The sequence below is a fragment of the Chrysemys picta genome, chromosome 1 (genome assembly GCF_011386835.1).
Source record: "Chrysemys picta bellii isolate R12L10 chromosome 1, ASM1138683v2, whole genome shotgun sequence".
NCBI classification, from domain to species: Eukaryota; Metazoa; Chordata; order Testudines; family Emydidae; genus Chrysemys; species Chrysemys picta.
The window spans coordinates 99,411,916-99,438,747 of NC_088791.1; the positions used below are offsets into that span (position 1 = coordinate 99,411,916).

General features: G+C 40.9%; 1 protein-coding gene across 3 annotated transcripts in view; it reads right to left on the reverse strand.

Annotated features, from left to right (window-relative positions):
• POLR3B (RNA polymerase III subunit B) overlaps positions 1-26,832 on the reverse strand; it is a 126,778-nt gene that overhangs the window by 64,965 nt on the left and 34,981 nt on the right. For all 3 annotated transcript variants that reach the window (XM_005300791.5, XM_065581755.1, XM_042843615.2), the window contains exons 12-16: positions 25,554-25,688; positions 15,356-15,517; positions 7,771-7,971; positions 5,263-5,425; positions 2,742-2,895 (exon numbers count right to left, since the gene is read on the reverse strand). In XM_005300791.5, coding sequence (XP_005300848.1) covers positions 2,742-2,895; positions 5,263-5,425; positions 7,771-7,971; positions 15,356-15,517; positions 25,554-25,688 — 815 coding nt within the window. The remainder of the gene's footprint in view (positions 1-2,741; positions 2,896-5,262; positions 5,426-7,770; positions 7,972-15,355; positions 15,518-25,553; positions 25,689-26,832) is intronic.

The following is a 26,832-nucleotide window of genomic DNA, read 5'->3' on the forward strand; positions in this document are numbered from 1 at the left end:
AAACGTCAAGGGCTGTTGCTATTTGGACAAGTTGCTCTTACAGAGTGCAGCAAATAAGTACAAGATACTTGTGTAGTCTGCTCTGAAGTCCAAATAACTGTTTGAAGGCTAATGAGCACTTTTAAATGGTTAAGAGGAGGATCTGAACAATTGCGAAGGAAAAAAACCTCACAGGAAAGTGAACTGGGTAAGTTTTCTTGGAAATCCACATTATTTCACTCGATGTTGCCTTTTTTTAGTTGGAACACAGATCAGATGTTTTGCCGGACCGCCAGATCTGAAGTTTGATTTGTACTTGTAGTGTTTGAATTGGAGAGTTAATTTCTCGGCCTTTGAGTTCATTCCTGTCTGCGGATATTACTCAACCATCCCTGCCAGGTCTGACTGATTGCTGGCTCACAAATATACTGATGATGGAACGATTTTTGAGGCTTTGGAAAGCCTCAGATTGCATCAACCACCATGTTTGGTTTTTAAAAGAAAGTTAACATTACTAGACAAGGTGACTGCCACTTTTAGGGATGAGTACTGCTGCTGATTGACTTACCTATGAACTGTGCACACAGTTAGCCCAAGATAAACCATGCTTGTATTATTACCTCATCCTCTCTCTGCCCTCCCTTCTTGTTTGTTCACCCCTCTGTTGTGCCTTGTCTTTTAGACCCTAAACTCTTTGGAGCTGGGAACATCTTGTATTATGTATGGAAGTACCTAGCACAAGGGGGCTCTGATGTGACGGGGTCTTTAGGCACCAACGTTACGTGAATAATATAGTAACTTTAGTTCAAATACATAGCTATTTACAGTCTCGAAACATTGTTACATTTTGGTAAGACGGTCTTGTCTGCGTCTTCCTGCCCCAGCTTGTTTTGGCAACCCACCTCTTTCCCTTCCGTAGCATACGGTTATGTGTTGAATTCAAGTGCTCTCCTTCAAATGGAAATTGTAAGCTTCTCGGGGCAGAAACGTTTTTCTTTTACGTTTGTCAAATGGGAACTATAGAAAGAAGTCAGAATTGCGTGACATGTTTTCTTCTAATGAAGGCAAATAACTACATCCCTTTGACATCTTTACCTAGCCCAAAAGGGATCTAATTGTAACTAGTTCTTTTGAAAGAAGTCGAGTAAAGCCCTGATCCTGCAATGTGATGCTGAAGACAACAGGGTGCCTTGTGGGTACTTACGCACATCTTGCTGCAGGACTGTAACCTATGCGTTTCTTATAAAAACACGAAAAAAAAAAAAAGAAAAAGAAAAAAAAGAGAAGTGCCAGTATTTCAAATATACTCGTACCAAAGTTGCTAACGTTTTATTTCCTTGTGTGGTAGGAGGGACATTTTTACTTTGTTTTCACTTCTGTTCAGAGTTCAGAGACATCTATTCGAGCAGCAGCTTGTTTTTAAACTTTATTTACTCAATTGCACATTTATCCTACATTAAGGCTGAGACTTTCAAAGGAGCCAAGAGATCCTCAAAGCCCACTGAAACGGAATGGGGATTGGGTGCCTAAAACCCCATAGGCAACTTTGAAAACCTGAGCCTAAAAGACACACATTATGTAATGGATAATTAAGTTAAGTTCTTTAGAAGGATTTTTGGTGAAGTTGTGACAATCAGGGTCCAGATACCCCAAGGGGAGAACAAAAGGTTTAAACCCCCAAAATGAGCAGGTGACCTAAACGATTGCATACTGTATTATTGTAGTATAAAAGTATACGAGTAAGATCTTATGAAAGCTTGTAATGTTCTGAACTTGATAGTCATTAGGAGATATGCATACGGAATGTGGTTATGAATCTATGTATTTATTAATATAGAAAACTGTGCTCATAATCTGTACTAAAACTGTCCTGCTGTAGTTGGAGTAAGCAGTGAAGCAGGGAGAGGATCTCCCCAAGCCAGATGTTTACATGAAACCAGCTTCAAGTAACCATTCATTGTCCAACCCGGGAAGAAACAATGATGGACCACCAGAGTTAATGAGACAACATGGAGACACCCTGGCTATCAAGCCAAGAGGGAATTTTCCCACACTGAATAGCCATGAGTCATCATGGATGGGGAGGGTGCGGGGGGAGGGTGTCTTTTTAAAACAGGCTTGGGACTGAAGTTTTTAAATCCAGAATTTGGGGGGGCAGTCTCGAGGCGGGAGGCTGTTCATGAACTCTGGATCCTTCCTATAGCTAGGGGGTATGCTGAGAAAAGGCTAAGGCAATAGGCAACATATATTAGAAAAGAGATTTTGTCTAATATGGAAGTGTAAAGCCTGCTGTTGCATCTTTATGTTTATTTTCTGTGTTACTTGTACATGTTTGCTCTCCCTTATTAGTTGATCTTTAAATCTGTGGTTTTTCTAGTCAACGTTTTGTTGATTTTCACCCCAAGCAGGTCTCTGGTGTGGAATATGTATGCCAAAGCAAGCTGGTATCAGGGTGGCTGGTTTCACACCTTTGGGAGTATCAAATCCGAGAGGAACAGTTCAAGTGTCTGGTAATTAAGAACTCAGGGAGGACGAATTTGAGGAGTCTTGGGACTGGAAGGACTGTTGGTGTCATCCTGCAAGGCATAACGAGGCCGGTAAGAGCCTAGGGGGTGAGACTTTATGCTGTGGGTAGGCTACTGGTTCAGAGACCTGAGCCATAGCTGCACAGCACAGAGGCCCCCAAGGTTACAGGGGCAGGGCAGGCAGTGACAGAATCCCTTACCAGTCTGGCTGGTCCCCCAGTCATCACAGAAGTTTACCTGCACAGTCTTCCTCCATCAGAGGAAATGTAGACACATCTGTCAGCAAGATTCGTGGAGATTGAAACAAATTCATTGATATAACCTGCTCGCCGCATTAGCCGAAACGTGTGAACTAGTTTCGGATGGTCTCGAATGACACCCAGGATGTTACCTGTTCAAGAAAACGATCATTTTATGATTAATGTTTTGTATGCTTCAAAATTCTCTTCAGTTCAGAGCTCCTTCCCTTCTTAAACATGACAGGAAATACCTATAAGGTGAGTCTATGCTGCAGCTGGGAATGAGCCTCCCACACCGGGTAGAGACAGACCACAGTTAGCCTTGCTTGAGCTAATGCACTAAAGATAGCAATGTGGGCATTGCAGCAAGGGCAGTAGCTCTGGCTTGCCATCCTTATAAGTTTGGCTCTAAGAGGGTGGGGGGCTTGGACTCAGGCAGCCAACCTGAGCCACCACCCGGGCTGCCAGGTCCACACTATTATCTTTAGCATGCTACCTTGAGCAGAGCTAGCATGAGTGTCTACCCGGGCTGGGTGGCTCACTCCCCATTGCTTGGTAGACATACCTGAAAAATTTTAGCTTTTCATCAAGAAGCCAAAACATTTTCAAGTCAAAACCCCCAAAATATTTTGGTTTTGTCTGGAAAACTTTAGGTTTTTCTTCCAACAAAAACAACAACAACAATTTCTTTCAAGGAACACAGACACCTTCCACAAAAATTTTTGTTTGTTCAAAAATCTACTTTTCCATAGAAACAGTTTCATTCAAAAATTGCCTACCAACCCATTTCTATCAGTATCTCCACAGCATCTTCAGCAAAAATGATGTGCTCATTCCAGTTTCATTTTAATGAATTCCTATTCAGTATGCCTACAAAATTCACCATTTCATGTACAGGTAGGTAAAACTTCTGAAGACTGGAACTCGAGAGTTCTTTGGCAAGTGTATGTGGGAGGGACTAACCCAGAAATATTTATGATGACTTATAAGAAATTAACACACACCCTCCCCACCCCAATATTTACATTAAGGTAACTGCACACAATAGCACTAGAACTTCCTTTTTAAGACCCAATTCAGCAAATCATTCATATTTAGCAAAGCATTTTAGCATGCATGTTAACTGCTCTGCTGAATAAGGATGGACATAAAGCATTTGTCATCATCTCTGCAGACAGAGTAAAAATGTACTTTTAAAGACCTAGCAGAATTGAGATCATCATAGAACATAAAAAGAAATGGCACGGGTACTTGGAATTCAGAGTAGTTTTTTTTTTTTAAATGAACAAAAAATAGCTAGAGATTGGTAATGGGATAGGGACCCCTTTTTCTTTGTAGGTCACTGGTTCGTATCAGTGGTCTGCAAGTCAAATTTTTAAGCACTGAAAAAAGCAAAATTGTAGATTTAATAGTGACAGTCTTTTGCTTTCACTTAATTGTGTCTTTTCTATTTTTAGGAATGCTACTTATCTCTGCAAAAGACATTGCTACCATATTTCACAGAACCTGTGAACTAGGAAAAGTAAAGGTTGAGTCAGCATTTCTGTTATAAAACCCCATTTATAATCTAGGTGAAGTGCAACATGTGCATGGTTCATTAGCCTTTAAAAAAAAAAAAAAACTACTCCTACAGAAAAGCAAAGGAAGTCATTTTACTTCTTGAGCAATCTTTTCTTTTTGTTACCAAAAGAGACCAAATACTGGATGTTTGAAAAGTGGTTATTGAATGACAATGAGCAATTTTATTTCATAACTTTTAATCTGTTAGTATCACAAATGGTGAGACTGATATGATATTAAATGAGGATTTAGACAACAGACTTCAAGTCAATAATGTGTATGTGCATAATATACACATTTTTAAAAAACACATGTCCATCCAATAAGCAAAAAAGAAAGAAGCTAGCCTGTTCTCCTAGGTGAATTTTTGTAACCACCCATGATGGTGAGGGAGTGCTGAGGGTGGTGGACTAGATGACCTCTTTAGGTCCCTTCCAGCCCTACATTTCTATGATTCTGGGATGGGAGTTCTCCCCAACAAAGATAAAAATATTTTTCAAGAGGATAGTAATGCTAACTTTATCACAAAATAAAAATTAGGAATTCATACCCTGCATAGCATTACATTCCAGGTAATATCACAATCTGTGTGGAATTTAAAGGGTGTCCATGTGCACTTTTCAGACAGTACTGTTAGGTACCATTTAAGAGCCAATATTTAAGGAGGCTTTAACACAGCCTCCAATTTTATGCCAGAAATTTTGCAGCCACAATTAACTGTGGTCATAATTTTTGGGACATAAACAACAACTATAGATGACTAAATGCCATCACTTGGACTATCAACTCTGTCTGTAGGAGCAGCCAAGTAGATGTCAAAACATTTGCACCTGAAATTGGTACATGAAAAACTGCATCTGCACTTGATTATGATCAAAAAAGATGATGAATAGTTTTTAAAGCTTTCCCCCCCCCGAATCTGTGTCAAGATGGAGCAAGACTGATGGGAAGGTACATACCATTAAGGAAGACAAGGAACACATTTGGATATGAAAGTTCTTCTCCACATAGTAAGTTTACATCTTCTACTCCAAGGTTACTGGCTAATTTAATAATCGGGCCATCTTCCATATCAGTAGTAATGTGAGTCATCAGAGCTAGGTTTTTAACCAAACCACAAGCCTAAAAAACAAATATGAACAAGTTATTCCAAAGCACATATACTGATGTTACAAACTGCACTGTTTTTAATATAATTCTGTAAGTATGTACAATGTGTATTACAGCATAAGTGATAGAAATTAGGTTGGATACAAAATAATTCCCTCTAGGAAAAAACTGCTTATAAAAGAATCTGAGAAGAAAAAAAATAGAAAGTACATTCTAATCATCACACTGAAATTCCATATTTTAGAATTCAAAAATTGAAGATTTTAAATTTAAAAAGTGTGACTGCAAAGCTGCAGCTATTTTTCAAACTATTACAATGTAGTAGTATTAGAATACAAGATATATGCAACAATTTTAATTCCTATTGAGATCAAATTTAATTTTTTTTTGAAAGGTGCTAAACTTGTAAGATATAAAATAGACCTTATTTATCTCTCCATGTAAAAGTTTCTCTGAAATAGAATAATGCATCATTTAAAGAAATACAATAGAAAAATGACTCAGCATTATTAAAGAATTTGAAAATATGTAACATAGGTCTTTAGTATGGCTGAAAACGCATCCGTTCTTTTATCTATATATAAGGCTGTTTTTATGACTTAAGATTAGGGTTTCACTGGTAAAATTAGAATTAACCAATGTGACAATAACTCGTTAGGATGCCAAATGTATGTTTATATTATTCATTGTAAATCAATACCAAATAAAGTTACAGCACTAAAATGGCAGGTTTTAAAGGAATCATAACAAAAGCTGTTTTGTCCATATGAAGGTATCAGACATCCCATATGCCGTAAAGTAAGCTTTAAGAAAATAAACATCTTAAATTATATAACACTTGGACATTTCAGCAAATCACTTCACCTATTTAATGCAAATGGTTCATCCTGCTTATCTTCGAGTGCTGGAAAGTCCAGCGCTCCCATCAGGCATTGTATCAGAACAATTTACTCCCAGTATCAATTGTTTGGTGAGATAGTTTTATGATTTTGTTGCATTAAGAATTTGAAGAAATTTTTCTTCACTAACTACAGCAGTTTCTGTAATAGTCACAAATTATTTACAATAACCTCTTCTCTGAAAGTCTAAGACTCAGGCTGACCTGGCAATCTCACAATAGCAAGACACATTCATTTACAGCATAAAGGGATAAGAGTTTAAGACTCTTTGGACCCTTCAGCCCTGGCTGGTAGAGGGAGCAAGATGAGCTTCCAAAGAGAAGACGGTGCCTGATGTCATTCTGTTGCAAATCCAGATGAAGAGCTCCATATAGAGTCCCATCCAGCTCACCTCAGCCAAAAAGACGTCTGTCGTAACAAGGAATGGGGAGTGCAATGAGAGAGGACTGTGTTGGGGATCAGACGGCACATCCCCATGTGCCTTAGCTCTTCACTTGAAGTGGAGGGACAGACAATAGTGTCTCTGAATATGCCCCCTTCAACCTTTTTTTTTTTTTTTTTTTTTAAATTAGGACAGTGATACTTAGAGGCAGCAACCAAGATCCAGAGCTCCATTGTGCAATGTGCTGCATGCACATAGAAAGAAACAGTCCCTGCTCCACAGAGCTTAACATCTAAATAGGTAAAACAGATAATTATTCCCATTTTACAGACTGGGAACCAACGCACAGAAAGAGTCAATGACTTGCTCCAGATCTCACAGAAAGTCCGTGGCAGAGGTGGGGATTGGTGCTTACCTGCAGCTCCAACTTGTGAATTTTAAAAGGGAAAAAGTGAACAATCTCCTGGCGGTAGCCTGCCAAATCTAGGCGGTTAGGTAAGCAGGAAGCTGAGACTTAGCATGCTGGCCACTCAGTGTTCCCTTGCACTCTGCAGCAGGTGCTGGGAGAGGGGGTCAGCTAAGCATCGAAAGCAGTGGGAAAGGGGAAACTCCGATATCTGTCCCCCACTCCAGGAACAAAAGCACCAGCCCCTCCTCCACTGTGGGAAAGAAAGGGGATAGACTTTGGGGAACAGAGAGAGTGAGAATATAGGGAAGAAGGAAAGAATGGAGATGACTTTGTGGATGGGGAAGAAGTAGAGCAGTATAGCAAGAAACCAAACTTCAAGCATCAGCCAAAGACGGCAAAAGATTCTAGAATAGGGCAAAGTAGATAAAAAAATGAATTAAGTTCTGATCTCACAGGAGGGCTAAGAGAACTTGTGCTACTGGGAGCTTCACGTGAGTTTTTGAGTCAGTCCTTTGGGGGTAATGAAGGACAATTTCTCTTCCCCATAACATTGTCAGCAAAGCTGATCCTCGGATATAGACTGTCTGGTTCAAAAGACACTATGCCTGCCTCCCTGGGTGTTGGGGGTGAGTGGAAAAGTGAGGGAAATAAAATGCAAATTCCTTACCTCTCCTTCAGGAGTGTCTGATGGGCAAAGCATACCCCACTGAGATGGCTGAAGAGATCGGGGGCCACTCACTTTTCTTGTCTTTTCAAACTGAGAAGAGATTCTTGTCATCATTCCCAGAGCAGATATATAAGACAAGCGGGACAATACCTGTGTCACACCTTGGCGGTCCATTTTGAATCTTTTCAGTGACCAATTTCCCTATACAGCAAAGAAAACATGTATTCTTTCAAAATGTTACCATCCTTGACCCCTTATCCTGACCACTCATATTTCTTTTACAGTAGTGATACTCAGTCCTCAGTGTTTCATGAGCCAAATTAGCAATCAACATTATTCAAAAGAGCCACAGGAATTGGAATTCATTGTTTTATTGACTATTTTTATGTATATATGTTATTCTCACAGCAAAATGACTGACCCAGTATTATTTTATCAACTATAATTGGTTAATAGAGAAAAAGCATCCTGATTGGTTAATAATTAAATCACTCAGTGTTTTACCATCATGTGCTGCAAAGAGTCGCAGGAGACACATTAAAGAGCCACTTGCAGCTCTTGAGCCTCCATCTCAGTATCCCTGTTTTAGAGTATTTCTGACAAACCAATTGAGGATCTCTGCATTGCAGATGCTCTGCATTTTATAAACAACTTTCTACTTCCTTATTTGCATCTAAAGATATTCCCCAGGCTAGGGTCTAAATTGCATAGTATATTACCGCAGCTCCCATTGGCCGGGAACGGTGAATTGCGGTCACTGGGAGCTGCAGGCGGCCGTGCCTGTGGACGGTCAATGTAAACAATCTGTCGCGTGAATTACCCTGATCCGCAGGCTGCACACCAATGTCCTAGAGACTGTTCAAAAACTGGGGGCATAGCACTGATCCTGTGGATCTGCGACATTGTACCAAACAGAATTTGTTCTGTGTTTACCAGGAAGATTCCAGGAGAATGAACATTCAGTGTGATTAAGTGCTTGGATTGAAGAGGAAAGTCAAATGAGTGTAGACACCATCAAAGCTGTTCTTTTGCTCGACTGATTAACACTTCTTCTGTGTCATATGATAAACTCATTCAGAACACTAAGATACTGGGGGTGGGGTGGGAGGGTAATAGGGGCAGGGAATCCTCCACCTTGGCAAATATGCACATGTGCTGTCAAGTCGGAAACTGACAATAGCAACACCAAGACTTTTTATTTATTTAATTTTTTAAAGAAATGTACATTTGTCCTTTATAGGAGTCTTTTAAACAAGAAAGAAAAAGAAAAAGAAACATACCACGGAAGTGTCACAGTTTTTAATTTTGAAAATATGATGACCTTTGCTATAACCATGTAGAAAAAACACTGTACCATTAATTCAACTATGTACAAGTTACTATTGCCTGAAGGAGACCAATGATCTAAATTTACAACCTGAGCTTGCTCTCCTGAAAATTACCCCAGAATTAGGATAGGTCAGGACTGCAAAACATGCAATCTCTCTCGGTAAAACAGACCAATTTCTTAATCTCTGGCAAGAGTATCACTAGTAATACCTCAGAGAGGGATGTCGCTGGAAGCAAACATGAGATTGAGTTTAAGCTAGCTGATGCACTTCCCTCTGGTTGTGACGACCACACCTAGATTGAACAGCTTGGGTCAGGTTGGCATCAGTGGCAACTGCTGTCCTGCATTGGGCTAACTGCCCTTTCCTGAATCACCATGTACGTGTTGCATTTCCACCCATCCACTTCTTTTCAGTCTGTTAGGGTAGGTCTACACAGCAGCTGGGAGGTGCGAGCCTCAGCTTGGGTAGAGCTAGCACACTAAAAATAGTGTGTCCACAACAGCATGGGCAGTGGCTTGGGCTCGCTGCCAGAGTACTATCCTGCCCAACCTCTGCCACACTGCTATTTTTTAGGCGCTAACTCGAGCTGATAGCGCACATATGTCTACCTGAGCTGGGAACTACATCTCCCAGTTGATGTGTAGTCATACCCTCAAGTAGGTAGAGATTCTTGTTCATGTTTGAGTGGGAAGGGACCCAGTGATCCAGCAGGAATTTTTGCAATGGTGTCAAGTAGGACTTGGAAAGATCTATGGGGACGAAGCAACAGAGGGTCCTGTGGCTTGCATCCGAAGAAGTGAGGTTCTTACCCACGAAAGCTTACGCTCCCAATACTTCTGTTAGTCTTAAAGGTGCCACAGGACCCTCTGTTGCTTTATACAGATTCAGACTAACACGGCTACCCCTCTGATACTATGGGGACGAGAGACCCACACATCATAGTCCGAGCAGATTATGTACAGTTGATTCCTTTGTCATCTGTGTTTGACTCACTCTTGGTCTCCAAGAATTCTTCCTAGGGCAGAAATGTGTTGTCTTCGTTGATATATAACAGTACTTGCTGGTGAACTTTTAAACTGTGACCGCATTTTCCTTGCAGATGACCAAGAATCGATAAATTAACAGAAGTTTTATCTTGGTCTCCATAATCAGCTCCAAGTCCCTCCTGCATTTGGCTTGATGAGCATGTCATCCCAGATAGGTCAAAATAGATACCAACAGTGTAGAGATCTACACTTTCTTAAAGACTCTGGGGGCAGAAAAGAGTCCAATCAGACGTGTGTTTTGTATTGATATGTTCTGTCATAATAGAAGCAGAGGAATCTCAACTGAGATTTTCATATAGGCTCTGTCAAGTCTACCAACATCATGATATCCTCGGGATTACTGCAGCTATGGAATGGAATGTCTTTGTGGAACTTCAAATATTTAATATTTTGCTAAGGAACTTCAAGCCCAATATTGCTCTGATTTCTTGGGGACAACAAAGATAGATTACCAAGAGCCTACTTTGTTCCCCTGTTGGACAGACTCCAACATCTCTATTGACATTAGGTATTCTATGGCACAGAACAGATTGCAGCATTTCTGCAAATTCCTGGATTTGGGAGACTATATGAATCTGTTAAATTCAGCACAAGTTCTGGAACAATCTCTGTGGGGAATTTCCAGAATCCACTTGTTGGATATAGCATGTTCCATTCCATTTTGAAAAGAAAGATTCCACCACTAATTATGTAGGTCTGTTTACCCTAGCTGTCATCAGGCTGTCTGGTATGGGACTAGCTGGTTGGAAATATGGCATACATATCCTTCTTTGCTGTATCTTCCTCTGTTGAAACCTGTGTCCTTTCTGGGGAACTCTTACAGAAGATGCTAGCAAAAGAAATTCTTGACTTTGTTTAGGACCTCGTTGCCAGAAATCATTTCAGAGGGTGGTTTGTTGGCTTCTTAAAGTTAGAGTTGTTACTATCAGAGGAGTAGCCGTGTTAGTCTGGATCTGTAAAAAGTAACAAAGAGTCCTGTGGCACCTTATAAACTAACAGATGTATTGCAGCATAAGCTTTCGTGGGTGAATACCCACTTCGTCAGACGCATGTAATGGAAATTTCCAGAGGCAGATATAAATATGCAGGCAAGAATCACTCTGGAGATAACGAGGTTAGTTCAATCAGGGAGGGTGAGGCCCTCTTCTAGCAGTTGAGGTGTGAACATCAAGGGAGGAGAAACTGCTTTTGTAGCTGGCTAGCCATTCACAGTCTTTGTTTAATCCTGAGTGGATGGTGTCAAATTTGCAAATGAACTGAAGCTCAGCAGTTTCTCTCTGAAGTCTGGTCCTGAAGTTTTTTTGCTGTAGGATGGCTACCTTAAAATCTGCTATGGTGTGGCCAGGGAAGTTGAAGTGTTCTCCTACAGATTTTTGTATATTGCCATTCCTAATATCTGACTTTGTGTCCATTTATCCTTTTACGTAGGGAGTGTTCAGTTTGGCCAATGTACATATCAGAGGGGCATTGCTGGCACATGATGGCGTATATAACATTGGTGGACGTGCAGGTGAATGAACCGGTGATGTTGTAGCTGATCTGGTTAGGTCCTGTGATGGTGTCGCTGGTGTAGATGTGTGTAGAGTTGGCATCGAGGTTTGTTGCATGGATTAGTTCCTGAGTTAGAGTTGTTATGGTGCGTTGTGTGGTTGCTGGTGAGAATATGCTTAAGGTTGGCGGATTGTCTGTGGGCGAGGACTGGCCTGCCTCCCAAGGCCTGTTACTATGTTATTCATTATGTATGTTCAGTATGTTGTTACTATGTTATTCATTTTCTCACTGTCCAGCAGATTGAGCCAAACCTTGTGGCTACTTTGCCTACATATCTCCGAAGTGCAAAGCTACTGTCCTGGCTGTGATGAAGGACATGGCCAGGTCACTTGGTGATCAGACTGTAGATTATTTTGTCTTTTGAGACGTTAGTTCAGTTCCTTAATTTAGACAATGGCTGCCCTGGAGAAGCATGTGGAAACTGATGAAGCTTGAAGTGAGGCACAATCTTACAATCCATAAGGTCCTTGTGGAGGAAGTCCTCCTTCCTCAGGAATGAAGTCTTGGATGTGGGCCACCACTGCTACATCTTCTTTGAGTAGAATAAAGGAGCAATATTTTTCTTCTGAAGTGCACAAAATTTGCCATATTGCTATTAGGCAATCCTTTTCTAGATGCTCCTAGTCTCTGAATGAGGTTTTCTACAGAGGCATGAATGGCATTTCATGGTACTTTGGGCAATACAGAAGCCGCCACATTGTGGCTACAGAATTCAACTCCGCAGTCTCAGTTTGGAGGCCAAGTGCCACAATTACCCTGTGTTTCACAGACTTGAACATCTCAGGCAGGAAGAAATACTCCTGTGTTTCTTTAGCAGACTCTTGCACTCTTATTCAGACAACACCCTCTCCTCACCAAATGAGCTGTCTGAGGAGCAAAATCTTACTGAGGAAAGGGTGACTGCATATGTTCCACCTTTTGGATTCCTTAAGCCTTTGGCCATTTAGAATGCATGTATTTCTTCCTCACTCTTTCTAATACAGAGAGGAAGATTCCCATTGACTCAACCTCAAATTCTGGTCACTCTGACTAATCCAGTCACTACTTGTTCTTCTCCAGGATCTCATCTTGATAGCCCACTCTGTGTATTCTTTCTCTTCATCCTCACCTGAGCTGGAGAAGAATAATTCTCTTGGCAGGCACTTAGATGAAGGAGAAGCAGCCTAGTTTGAGGAGTTGTATGGACCTTTAGAAACTATGCAAACCGAACACTGTCCAGAAAAATGAGTGGCAGGTGACAGTGTGTAAATGTAGATGAAACAGTACAGCAATAACATTTCTATAACAAATAAGAAAAGCATGATCTTTCAGAGTAAAGAGACTCCTGGTTAAGACATCTCTTTTCATTGTCCCAAGAGCTTGCAAACATACAGACTTAGAAATGTTTTAAGCCTGTAAAATTACTGCATGTTCCACTTATTCCTCCACCCCTCCTTTTACTTTTGGAAAACAAAATATAAAGTCTGTTGCAAGCATCATTGAACACCACGTAGATGTCTGAAACAAGAATGCTATGGATTCTTCTACATGCTGTGGGTGTAATTATGAATCTGCGGATCTATTCCATGTTCTCAGGGACTATCCTTAAAAACTTTCTGGTGAGATTTGTTCTACTATAACATCAGTCTTGGAAACAGAACTTGTTTAGTTTCCTGAAGAGTATACATTGAGCATTATTCCTGGGAAATTATTTCCAATGGTTCAGAGCAGATGGCTTTTAATTGCTTGTGTGGTAGTGGGAAAAAAAATTCTTAAGACAGTGGAAGGAGGAAGAATTTATAGTATATACTGAATAGTTGGCAGATTTATCTCTGTCAGCCCAAATGCAAAAACTGGCATCTGCTAGAAGAAGCCATTAGGATTTAGAAGACAGATCTGTCAGTCTTTTTTAGTTATTTGCATTATAAGATTTAACTATATTTGGTACACTCAAAATTAAATACAAGATTAGCTTTATAATTGGAATCTGCTAGTTACAGACGAAGATGTTTTTGCATGTGATTTGTAGTGCCAATTTTGTTTTTAAAAACTGAAGAAAAACTCAACCTGATGCTAAGCAGAAAAAAAGACCAAGAATTCCAAAAGTTGTGCAATATGTATTTAAAGTTATTTGTTAATTGTTAACTGTTAGACCACTTTGAATTAATCTATTTTAAAAAACAGAATTAATTAAGTATCAGAATTAATTAAGTATCTTGCATCTGAAGAAGTGAGGTTCTGACCCACGAAAGCTTATGCTCCCAGTACTTCTGTTAGTCTCAAAGGTGCCACAGGACCCTCTGTTGCTTTTTACAGAATTAATTAATTAATTCAAGGATTTCAAAATGCTTCATTATTGTTAGCTAAACCTCAGTGTCCCTCGTAGCAACCTCATTTTACAGTTGGGTAAACTGAGGTTCAGATCTGGAGTTGCATCATTGTGCTTTGGCAAAAATTAAAAGAACCTACTTGGATTTTGTTGAGATGATAAACAGCAAACAACTAGAGATCAAAACACCCTAAGAAGCCTATAGAATTGATCTTGTTACCAGCTTTCACCCAGTTCCCCTAAGCAACTCTAAGTTGTTCAGAACTTCTGAGTTGTACATCTGAAGAAGGTTCACCTCTGACCCCAGGTCCTTTTAACCAACAGGAAACAGATACATGGGCTCCAGAGTAAACCACATGTACACATTGAAATTAATTAATTCTTTAGTTCTTGGATAAATAGTATTACAAAAAGCACCTAGCAGCTTGCCCAGTATTACATGATAAGTCAACATCAGACAGAAACAGAACACAGAAGTCTTAGGGCTTGTCTATACTTACCGCGCTGGTTCGGCGGCAGGCAATCGAACTTCTGGGTTCGATTTATCGCGTCTTGTCTGGACGCGAGAAATCGAACTCAGAAGTGCTCCCCGTCGACTCCGGTAATCCTGCTCGCCGCGAGGAGTACGCGGAGTCGACGGGGGAGCCTGCCTGCCGGGTGTGGACCGCGATAAGTTCGAAGTAAGGTACGTCGACTTCAGCTACGTTATTCACGTAGCTGAAGTTGCGTACCTTACTTCGATTTGGGGGTTTAGTGTAGACCAAGCCTTAGTCCCCTAGTACAACCAGTAGACTGCATCATTACTCTTAATTGCATTCACCTGTGAACAAAAAGAAGCATGGTCCCTTTAAAAGGTCCAGAGCTATAGCAGATCTTCTGTTTTACTCAATTAACAAACTAGAGCTGGTTGAAAATTTGAGTTTTTGAAACTGATAATTTTTTTTTTTTTTTTTTTGGAAACAAAAGTCGAAGTTTTTTCTGCATTTTTCAACCAGTTCCATCACAAATATTGTTGTTTGACATCAGATCAATCTAGGTGCCAAGTACTCACCATGAATCACTGACGTAAACAAAAAGTTTTTTGACAATTTAAAATGTCTTAGTTCTCACTGTTCCTTTCAGTAGGACTTATATAAATGTATTATGTTGATCATTATCTCCCTCTTAGAGCTTTATTCATGAGAGTTTTATCACTTGAATCTATAAAGAATATTAATAGCTTTATTTTCATGACCAACGTTACTGGAACCACCAGGACAAAAATAACTCACCCATTCATCCCAGCCACCACACCCCCTACTAAGGCTGTTGAGAAACCCCACCAAGCAGCAATAAAACATAGCACTTACAGTAGAGATGGCATTTACCATGCCATTGGTGATCTGATCTTGACGCATATGCTTCACTACATCAAACTGGGCTGCTCTCTGCTTTGGAATTACTTGATCAGCAATCTTTTTCATTTCAGAGTTAAATTTTTTGAACAAATCTTCAAAGAGAAGGGAAAGAAGCTGCAAACACAAAACAACTGGATTTAGAGTGAATAGTGAGTGACTTTTCTTCTTTTGACAGACCAAAAATGATGCATTTTAGGTCATCAGTGCTTACTAGTGTCAGCTTACTAAAAAGGATAAAAACTGTATATTCAGTACCTAACTTTTTGGTGAGAAGGCTTTGTTTCTCTTCATTAGAATAAAACAGAAGACCAGATTAGAAGTAATTTCAAATCAACAAATGGCCCAGCACACCTACTCTTTTTTGATTTGTCTGGCTTTCTCCTTCACCATACTTCTCTTTTCAAAATTGTAAGGCTACTCTAGACATTTATTGATTAAAATCCTTTTTCAACCTGGTTACATTGTATCTCATGAGATCAACCTCCACCAAGGTGTGATTCTCCTGACAACTACTTTTCAAGATTTAAAACAATGGCTATATAGAAATTTGACTGCCTTAACATCCAGACCCGAACTCCACTGCATGAGCAGGCATCCTCAGAGAAGGAGGGAACAGAAAGACACTCTTAGGGATTCTACTTGTACAAATAGCAGCCCCTTTCTCCTCCCCAGCCCCCCCGAAGGACACCTTGGGAGCTGGGAAGAAAGATGCTGTGTGTGACTGCCGTTGCGTGGAGCACTTTTAGAAAGAACCCCAACAATACGGATTTTGAGGGTGGTGCATGGCTGGCATGGTCAGACCGAAGCAGGGAGGGGCAGCAGACAGTTACCATAGGTATTGCAGAGAAGAGTTGGGACAGGTTCTTTCCTTTCAGTGACTCCTGGCCAGCTGCCAGGAACTGCCTGCTTCCCCTCTGGCTGCAGCTGAAACTCCTTTCCCTCATTTCTGATGGTGTAGATCTGAGATGAGCTAGACTTGGAACTCTCTCTGATGTACATCTAATCTCCTGTTATTCTGTAAGCTACCTAGCCTTACAGCCATGGACAACTGATCCCCAATTTATGCAAGTCTCCATCTAATTCCATATTAATTGTCTATATTCAAGTAGCTCCTGCAATGTGCCAAACCCTTTCCACCCACGGAAAGATATAATCACTAAAATGAAGAGCCTACAGGTGGATATACGAGTTACATACCAAGGGGATTGGGATAAAACACCATGGTATAAAACTAACTATTCAACACTGCTCCTATTTATTGGTTCCCAAACCCCTCCTCTTCTTCATATATGCTCTCCACGTATTTTAACGTTTTATACAATGATTTCTTCTGCCTTTTGTCTATTATGGAGATGTCCTCCATGATCTGAAGGGTTTTTGTTGTTATTTTTTCTTTGCTCTGCTATTTGATTGTTTTCACAGCTTTCCCAACCTCCTCCAGTAAACACTAGTGGTTTCCCAAAATACCTAAATTTGCATTAAATGATACATTGTCAATGTTTACAACAATTAGTTTTTCAAACAAGCAGTATAAATTCTAAAACTTGGCAATCCTATTCTGGGATTCTGTTTTACAACAACTCGAATGTCAGAAAGACTAAAAATGCACTAGCTACTGAATGCCAAAAATGGTAGTTCCCAGCCTACAAAGCATTGTAGTGTTGAATAAACTGGGTAATCAGCAAGCACAGCTAAGACATTCTGGAGTCTACTGCATAATTTAATTTCTGTGTGTGCAGAATGAAACTGAATTATAACGGTCACCTCTGAACTGCACATAATGCCATTGCCTCTCCCCTTGCAAGCACAGAGCCAGCCACTCACTTCTCTCCCAACAAGAAGGGCCACCCATTCTCATCTGCCATCTTTCCACCAACATGCCCCAGCTGGGCTGCCCAAAGCATATGATCTATGCCCAGTCAAAAGCCACTGGAAATCATAACATCTGAAATCAACATGGTCATGCCTCCATTTTGCTGACATCTTACATGAATCACACAAAAAAACAGAAGCATGAAAACTTCAGAAAGTCATTTTAAATTCACAACCTTGATATGGTCTAACTTATAGGTTATCAGTTCAACAAGGAGTCTAAAGACTAGTAGCTTTCACAACAGCAGCCTGAGTAATTTGAATACTGCGGTGCTTCAGGAGTACCAGGACATTTAATAAAATCTCTCTCTCTTTGGAATCAATCTGAAGATTTTTTTTTAAATGTTTCCAAATTAAAAGCGATTTTCCCAAAACAGCTGAGTTCTCCCAGAGCACAACTCAAGCAGCTGAGGACAAGATTGTTACAAGCTTTAGGATCCTGTGAGATCCTAATGCCTAAACCCTAGGCCTTCTCCCATTGAAATACAGGGCAATACCTGGCAAATACCAGGCTTTGAAGACAGCAGGATTGGGTATCCTAGACTAAATTCTTCAGGGCAGGGAGAATATTTTCTTATATCTAAGAAGCACTATGTAAGCCAATAGTACTAAATTAATAATTCTATATGTTAAATGCAAAATCACTTAGATTTACCTTAGCACCTAAGGTTGAGAATTTAAATAACCTGAAGCAGAGTGACTGCAAAGTTTCAATATACACATGTGAAGTATTTACTTGAATCTTCCTTTTGAATATCCAATTTCTCTATTTGATTTTGTGTTTCACGGAAGATATCTTCCTCCCATCTTGTTCACCATATATTAAAGGCCTCAGAGGGTATGTCTACACCAGCAGTTCTCAAACTGTGGGTCAGGACCCCAAAGCAGGTTGTGACCCTGTTTTAATGGGGTCGCCAAGGGCTGGTAATAGCCTTGCTGGAGCCCAGGACCGAAGCCTGAGTCCCACTGCCTGAGGCTGAAGCCCGAGGGCTTCAGCACTGAGTGTGTGTGCAGGGGAGGGGGCCTCAGGTTACAGCCCCCCCGCTTAAGGCTGAAGCCCTTGGGATTCGGCTTTGCCCCTCCTCCTCTCCCCCAAGAATGATGACGCTCTGGCTTTGGCCCTGGCCCCCCTGCCCAGGGCGGCAGGGTTCAGACAGGCTCAGGCAAGCTCAGGATTCAGTCTTCCCTCCTGGGGTCATGTAGCAATTTTTGTTGTCAGAAGGGGGTCACGATGCAGTGAAGTTTGAGAACCCCTGGTCTACACTGTAATCAAAGACCTGCGGCATGGCCATAGCTGGCTTGGGTCCGCTATCTCAGGCTTGTGGGGCTCAGGTGGCTGGGCTATACAACTGCAGTGTAGATGAGCTGTCTCAGGCTAAAGTCCATGCTCTGAGACCCTACATGGTGAGGAGTTTTAGAGCCCAGGCTCCAGCACAGGCAGATACACTGAAGTTTTACAGCCCTATAGCCAGATCTCTGTGAGTCCAAGTCAGCTGACCTGGGTTTTGAGACTCAGTGCCATGGGTGTTTTATTGCAATGCAGACGTACCCTTAGGGAGATAAATTCTGAACACCATAGGCTAAGGAAACATCTCTATGTCTTGCCTTGTAGACCCAGCAAGTGTGTTCTCTGCAGTGGAGCAATGCTTATAATATTACCTTCTGAGATCGTCCAAACTACTTCATCTGCAGTCCTCAGAGAAACAGGGGTCTTGCTGGGGTTTGTATCTCTTTTCTGTGTAATTGCTTACAGAGAGAATTATTGGTCAGACGTAGTCTGGATAAGAATTTTCAGCCATGCCCTTTTCCGCAGAAAGGCGTGTTAACTTTTCCCAGTAATGCAGTTTGTATAAGCACTACTCTTATTTACTACCTCTGATCAACAACATGCCTTGGTTACCATGCAGCCCTATCAGGCCCTCTTAGCGGCACTCTGAGAAAGGCTATCATCACTTGCAGCTTGTTCAAGCAATCCTGAGTACTATTTATTTATTTATTTATTTATTTATTTAGAGAGGCTGGCAACGTGTACTCCCCGAGGGAAGTGCTGAACCTACCAGCAGTAGAGTCCGTTCTTCTCCATTGCCTTCCCCAGCCAGAAAGGGATATGGACAGAGCTGCTGAAAATTATTTGTCAAAACTGTTTTGATGGAAAATTGGGTCTTTGACTAAATGAAATTTTTCACGAGATGTCTTTCGGTTTTTGGCTGGGAAAACATTCAGTTTTTCAATGAAAAGTCAAAATTTTCCACAGAAAACAAAAAATGTTTTCTGATGAGCTTTAGAGAGGGATACAAAAAGGACCCAACACCTCCAGTATCTCAGCAAACATTTCTGGCCTAAACTCAGATCAGAGAAGACTGTTTTTGTTCACTCCAGATCTTATCTTGCATCCAGAGAAGCAAACAACTCAGCTCAGATCCTTTTGATGCATAAAAGTAATAAAAATTTCCTCACAATGGAAGGGGCATTAATCCACCTGAGCAAAGGCAGCTTGGATTAACTAAATTGGGGACAACTGCAAGCAAATTCGTTGACTGAGATTTTGTGGATGCTAAGGTCAAGACCAAAATAGCTCAGTGGTTTAAGCATTGGCCTGCTAGACCCAGGGTTGTGACTTCAATCCTTGAGGGGGCCACTTAGGGATCTGGGGCACAATCAGTACTTGGTCCTGCTAGTGAAGGCAGGGAGCTGGACTTGATTACCTTTCAAGGTCCCTTCCAGTTCTAGGAGATAGGATATCTCCATTAATTAATTTAAAATTCTTGAATCCTGCACAGCCACCACATCACAGTTTTTTTTAAAACCAACAGAGCCATCATGAGATTCTTGCCAAGAGTGCTTTAGCCATCTTCCCTCATACTTCATCCATTATGGGTCATCTGTAAATAAACATGACTTATATGAAGACAAAGCCAGTAGACAGGGCATGGCTGACGTGGAGCAGCTATGTAATAATTTTATGAATGCTGCACATGACCTAGCTATTGAGATGGAGAGTAGCACTACATTGGTTTAGTGCAGGGGTTCTCAAACTTCATTGCACCGTGACCGCCTTCTGACAACAAAAATTACTACACAATCCCAGGAGGGGGGACCAACGCCCAAGTGCGCCTGAGCCCCACCCCCCAGGTGGGGAGGCCAAAGCCCAAGCCCCACTGCCCTGGGCGGGGTAGATCAAATCTGAAGCCCAAGGGCTTCAGTCCCAGGCAGGGGGCCTGTAACCCTGAGCCTTGATGCCCAGGGATGAACCCCACAGGCTTCAGCCCCAGGTGGTGGGGCTTGGGCTTCAACTTCAGCCCCAGCAAGCCTAAGCCAGACCTGGTGACCCCATTAAAATGGGGTCCTGATCCACAGTTTGAGAACTGCTGGCTCAGTGGAATGTTTATTATATGCCTATATTGCTTTAATTACATGAGGGTTGACACCAGGAAGAAGACAGTAGCTCCCAGATTAAAACATCCCAGCACACACTTGAAAGACAACAGGAAAGCTCTTAGTTAATGGATCCTACATCCTATATCCAATCAAGTTGCAAGACTTGTTCTGCCAGTGCTGGGAGTTAACAGATCAAAGGGCTATAAACAGGTAAAAGTAACTTGGTCCCTGAAGAGTCAAGGTGGGTGGCAATCAAAAACCTGAGCAAGATTTAGAGACACACTTCCTGAAGCAAAGATGCTGAACTAGGTTGTGAGTTAGGGGAACAGACTGCCACCCAGACCCTAAAGGTCTTGGGATGTCTGTAACAAGCTTAGACCTACCAGTTTCCCCTTGTGGAAGGGGAATAGGCTTCTGGAAGGCTAGAGATGCCTCTAGCATGTTTACTGTTTTAAGATTTTTTTTTCTGAAATGCTTTGGTTCTAAACAGACAATACCTTGTTTTAAGATGGCTGTCTGGTCACTGGACACCATTGGTCATAGCTCCCAGAAAGAAGAAAATTGCAGGTACTGAATCTAAGTTGGACCTGCTGAGGTAATCATGGTTAGCACCAGGGGGACTGCAGCCCACCGCCACCTGACAGTGTGAGAATCCTGTGATTCTACCTCGAGAGAGGAGACATCTCAAGACCTGAGATTGGGGGAGGGGGCAAGGTGGGGTGCATTCAAAGAGACCAGGACGGGCCAGAGGTGCAATTAGCCTGTTAATTTACAGAAGCAGCTAGATGTTACCCTATCAACAGCAGAGGATAATAATAATAATAAAAAAAAAAATCATACCAAACTCTTGACAAATTGGTCTGCTGGATAAATATTATCTCTTAAATCCCTCTGGAGGCATCTAAACAACCTTAACTCTGCAGGGCAATTATGCAATAACCTTGATAAAGACATTTTAGTGTTTGTGATTCCAGAACAGTTTAAATTTATTTTTAAAGTCATTAGGTTTTTCCCCCCCTCTTCCCCTCCCATATAGTATCACTACAGAGGCTATATGAAACCTCTGCATTATTCTGTTATGAGAACTGGGACCAAAAAATACATGTTGACACTGGGTGCAAAATTTCTTAAAGGGCCCATTTTTAATTTATTTTAACTAACTAACAGATTTACTTAAAATTTCCCACAAAATTCATTCTATACCCAAAGAGTAAGTGCTAGCATTTTGGGAAGGATACACTAATACATAACATAACATTGAATCTCTGCTTTAAGGCTTGTCCACACACTATGGGGGTTACAGCAGCTTACAATGGCACCATAGCTATGCTCTTGTAACCCCATAGCATGCCATAGATAAACTCCTTCTGTTACTATTGTGAGTTTCTGTCACTGTAGTAACTCTGCCTCCCTGAGCTGTGGTCCCTAGGGGAATGGAAACATTCTTCCATGGACCTAGCCGCATCTACACCAGGGGTTTAGGCTGGCATAGCTACAGCTCTCAGGGGTCAGACTTTTCATGCCCTTGAGCCCTGAAGGTACATTGATCTAAACCCCAGTGTAGACCAGGCTTTAGTGCAAAACTCAAATCTTGACTATGGAGCCATAGCTGGTGCCTCCATAACAACATTTGCTTTTTGGCTCAAAATCATTCTACTTAATTTTAAAAGTCATACAAACCATACTCTTAGGGAGGAAAATTTTTAACTGGAGTCTTCAAAGTTATACCCCTTTACTGAGAATGATGTGTGAGTGGGAGGGAACAGTTTTGCAATTTGTCCCCCTGACAATTTTAAGGATCAAGGGGCTTGAGCCAGCGTCCACTGAAATCAAGAGTATTTCCATTGATGTAAATTGGCTTTTGAGCATACCTTAAAATGAATGTCCAGTAAAAACAGAATGTTTTAATTAGCCAACTAGACAAATATTTTCTGCACTGAACCTGCTGATTGAAAAACAAACACTACAATTCCACTAAAATCTTCCAGTGCCAGGAACTGTAGTGAATATGGACACAAACCAGATCTCTTTTTCTTTGAGGTAATAAGTAAGTTACATCTTAAGTACACAGACTTTAAATTTTCCAACCTAAAAGCCTTACACACTTTGCTAATTTTTGTACTTTCACAGCCTCTCTGTAAGAGCAGTGAATATCTGCAAAACAAAGTCTCACAGTAACCACATTATTTAGGTCAAGAGTAAGTGATTAAAAGAAAAGGGATGGAATGCCAGTGATAATATTCAATACATTTCAGAGCTAGTCCAAGGCCTTTCAGCCAGCTTAAGACAGGAGCACTAAAGAGCAAATTATATGTAAGAAAAAAATACTGACAGCTCATCAATTGATTGAAAATCCTAAGGAAAAAAATTAATAAAGAAGTTAAGCTGCTGAAATACAGTTTCACCAATTAGCTTAATGTCAGAGAATTCTAATTAGGCGCCTTGAGATTGTTATTTAGTGTTTAAGCCTTTAGAGTGCCAAATTCTCCTTTTCACACAAACTGGTTGCAAAATTAAAGACATTAGGCAGCCTTAATTATATTATCAGAACAGCTGGGATTAGGCAATCTCTGAAGTCAAGGCGGTATTCTTTTGTCACAGGGTAGAAATCCCTTGCTTTCCAGGGTGCCGGATTTTGGTGCTGTTCCATATCTCACCCATACAAAGCTAGCTGCATTAGAAACAAAAAAAATTGAGGACAAAGAACAGAGTAATGCTCAGCAAATAATGAACACATTAAGGAAAGAGAAAAGGTAGGTGAAAAGATTAAGCCTGAAATCAGTAGGTTTTGCTAACACCTCTGCTGGCACCTGGCCTACCCAGCCTCTAGTGGCAGAAAGACTAAGAGAAAGCTCTGTAAACCAGCTTGGCTAGTGGATACAACTCTGTTATCTAAAGCTAAAGCACATTTCATACTCCCTTGTCCCATGGGGTGTGAAATTAGCAGCTATTGTTTTCACACATTTTTATAAAGACAATGCCTTTTATGTCTTTACATTGTTTAGACCGCTATGTTTTCCTCTTCACACGGGGATGCTCTTTTTTATTCAAATCTTTAAGCAACAGGATTTTTATTCCAGAAACACAACTAGCATTTTAAAAATCTCAGCCCGTTTAGTTACATAAACTTCAGCTAATTGTAAACATTTTAAAACTCACAAAGAAAAAGTGAAATCTCATCCTGTGCTTTATTTGATTGTTTTAGTCCCCAAGTACAGGTAAATCAAGCTTATGCTGATAACATGTGTTGGGGGGGGGAAGGGGGTTAGAGGAAAGGGCGGAAAGGGGAGTCAAATGCTCAGCTTCCAAGGATCATTTAGGAAATCCCAAGGGAACTTGAACTACTAAATCAAATGGTACAAATATATGCAATCACTGCAAAGCTATCCATGATGAAATAAACTACTTTGCATTGCCTTTGTTACAATGATCTTCTGCGATTAAAAAAAAAACCCTTTCCATGTAATTTAACCAACTTTTAGAGAGACAAGGTAAGAGAGGTAATATCTTTTACTGGACCAACATGGCTACACTACCCCTTTAATCAACTATGGCTGTTTTAACATTTGCAACCAGAATGCTTTTGTTTCAGATTGCAGAAAGGTTTATGTTTTCTGTGATTTTATTACACCAATACAAATAATCTGTGAATTTATGTTTTCTGTGATTCGATTACACCAATACAAATAATCAACCTTCAATCTATTTAGGTAGGATGGATGTAGTGGCAAATTAATGATTGCTTTTACTGATTAAAATACTACAGCACTAATGTTACAAGTTAAGGCTGCAGTGGTGCCTTCATTATAACCTTAAAACATTTGGTCAATTATAATATTCCGGGGGGGGGGGGGGGGGGAAGAGAATTAGCTTTAGGCTGAAGTTGTTCGATGCTTGTGTAAAATCAGAAAGAACTGTGTTAGGGAGGAAAGTGTGGTAAATTTTTGTTAGCTGTTTGAAGAAAGGGCATTTTTTACACTATGCGTGTGTGTGTGTGTGTGTGTGTGTGTGTGTGTGTGTGTGTGTGTGTGTGTGTGTGTGTGTGTGTGTACAATTTTTCCAGTTTGCCTCATTATATACACATCAGTCTAAATTCTTCATGTATGGCCTAAGAAGATACAGAGGTGGCACAACATAAAAACACATGTAGTCCTTAAGTGCTGTTATATACCTGAATACACTGTTTTAATTTGTACCGAGTCACACAATGACGTCCAACCTCAATCTAAACTACTTCCTCATCATAACTAAATAATAAAATGTAAAATAATTTAAGTTATACTAGGGTCTTGGTAACTAAAGTGGTCAATGCTCTAAACTGATAGACATGTAGACAACTAACCCTTTTTATTAGGAGCATGCAAGGACATGCAGCAGAGCTTATAGCCCAGAGGGAGGGGAGCTAAGGCTGCTTTAAGCCATCTTTGCACCTTCCCAATCTGAGCTGCTCCTGGGGCTGGAGAAACCCCCAGCATAACTCAGACAACCCAAGGGGCTTGTCTAAGTTACGGCAGCCTGCTGGGGCAGTTCTATGGGCTGCAGTACTGCCCCAAATCTCTGCAGGCCTGCAGCACATCCCTGATGTGCCCACCTGCCTCCAGTCCCAATCCCCACACCAGCGCTTGCAAGGGGATCCTCAGAAGACAGCCCTAATAGCTGTCTTCTGCAGTATGTGTACCAAGGGAGTTCTCCTACAGGCAGCCTGAGGCTATTCAGGCCCCCTTACACCACTCCAACCCTATTCCCAGGTGTAAAGGGGCAGAGTGAGGGTGAGAATCTTACTTCAAGTGTTTTATATTGTTTAAGGCCCAATTCAGGGAAAGCATACCTCGACCCTAAATCTTTTTTAAAGTAAAAACAAAAAACAAACAAAAATCACAACCCCAAAGTGGGGACCCACCTGCCCAGCCAATTCCAATCGCTTGTTTCCATAATAGTCTCTGTCATCTACTTTGTTTTCTCCTTGGGCCAGAATAACCCTGCGGACCATCACTGCTGTGTAGATGCACTTGGCACGGAAATGAAATTCTTTTACCTGTAATCGAAAAGGTTAGAGAAAAATGTTGATATCATGCTACTAATTGTGCTGTTCTGACTCAAAGATCCCCACTTAAACCAATGGGGAGTTGAGCCTGAGTGAGGACTATAGAATGGGGCTTGTTTTACATTATGAAAGCCACCAAGAGAAACTTTAAATGTATTAGGAACATTGAAAGAGAATTTAAAATTAAATAGATTGGAATAAGTATGCATGTCAAATATGTTATTATGGCAATCCTTTGAATTGATATCTGATATTGTCTAGCTATGAAGAAAAAAGTTTGCAGGAAATGGAATAATTCACTACTGTGGCATTTTGTAAACATAAGCAACTATTACTAATGAATTAAAACAAATGTTTTCCTTCTATTTGAGGCTTATTCACTTATTTCAACTACACTGGAAATTAAGAGACATTGCCCCACACACACACACACACACACACACACACACACACACACACACACACACACACACTTTGGCCCATAAAGCAAGTTTCTGTCCCATATCCCACCAGTAAACTCAATCCGGAGTTAAGAATAATTATTTTCCGCTCTGTTTCAGATCTATTTCCCAAACAGAGATTTTTCAATTGCAACAAGGAATAGCCTTCAAGACTTCCCATTTCGATCTAGATTCAGCTTGAAAGTTATAGTGTCGGAGGCAAGACCAAATCTACATTGACACCCTTAGAATTAGCGGAGAGACTTTATCTTCCAAAAATCACTTATTCCCCAGCCCCACGATTTGGATAAAATCTCCTTTGAAGTTCCTGCACAACAACTTTCTCTCCTGTGTGGAAGGCTGGATGGAGCTCCATTCACAATTTGAGAATAAAGAACAACAGGAGTACTTGTGGCACCTTAGAGACTAACAAATTTATTAGAGCATAAGCTTTCGTGGACTACAGCCCACTTCTTCGGATGCATAGAAGTGGGCTGTAGTCCACGAAAGCTTATGCTCTAATAAATTTGTTAGTCTCTAAGGTGCCACAAGTACTCCTGTTGTTCTTTTTGCGGATACAGACTAACACGGCTGTTACTCTGAAATTTGAGAATGTTGCTCCTTGATCCCCCACTTGTAAGGCTTGAGGTTTTCCAGACTATATCTCTCAATCCAACAGCCACAGAATCCTCGTT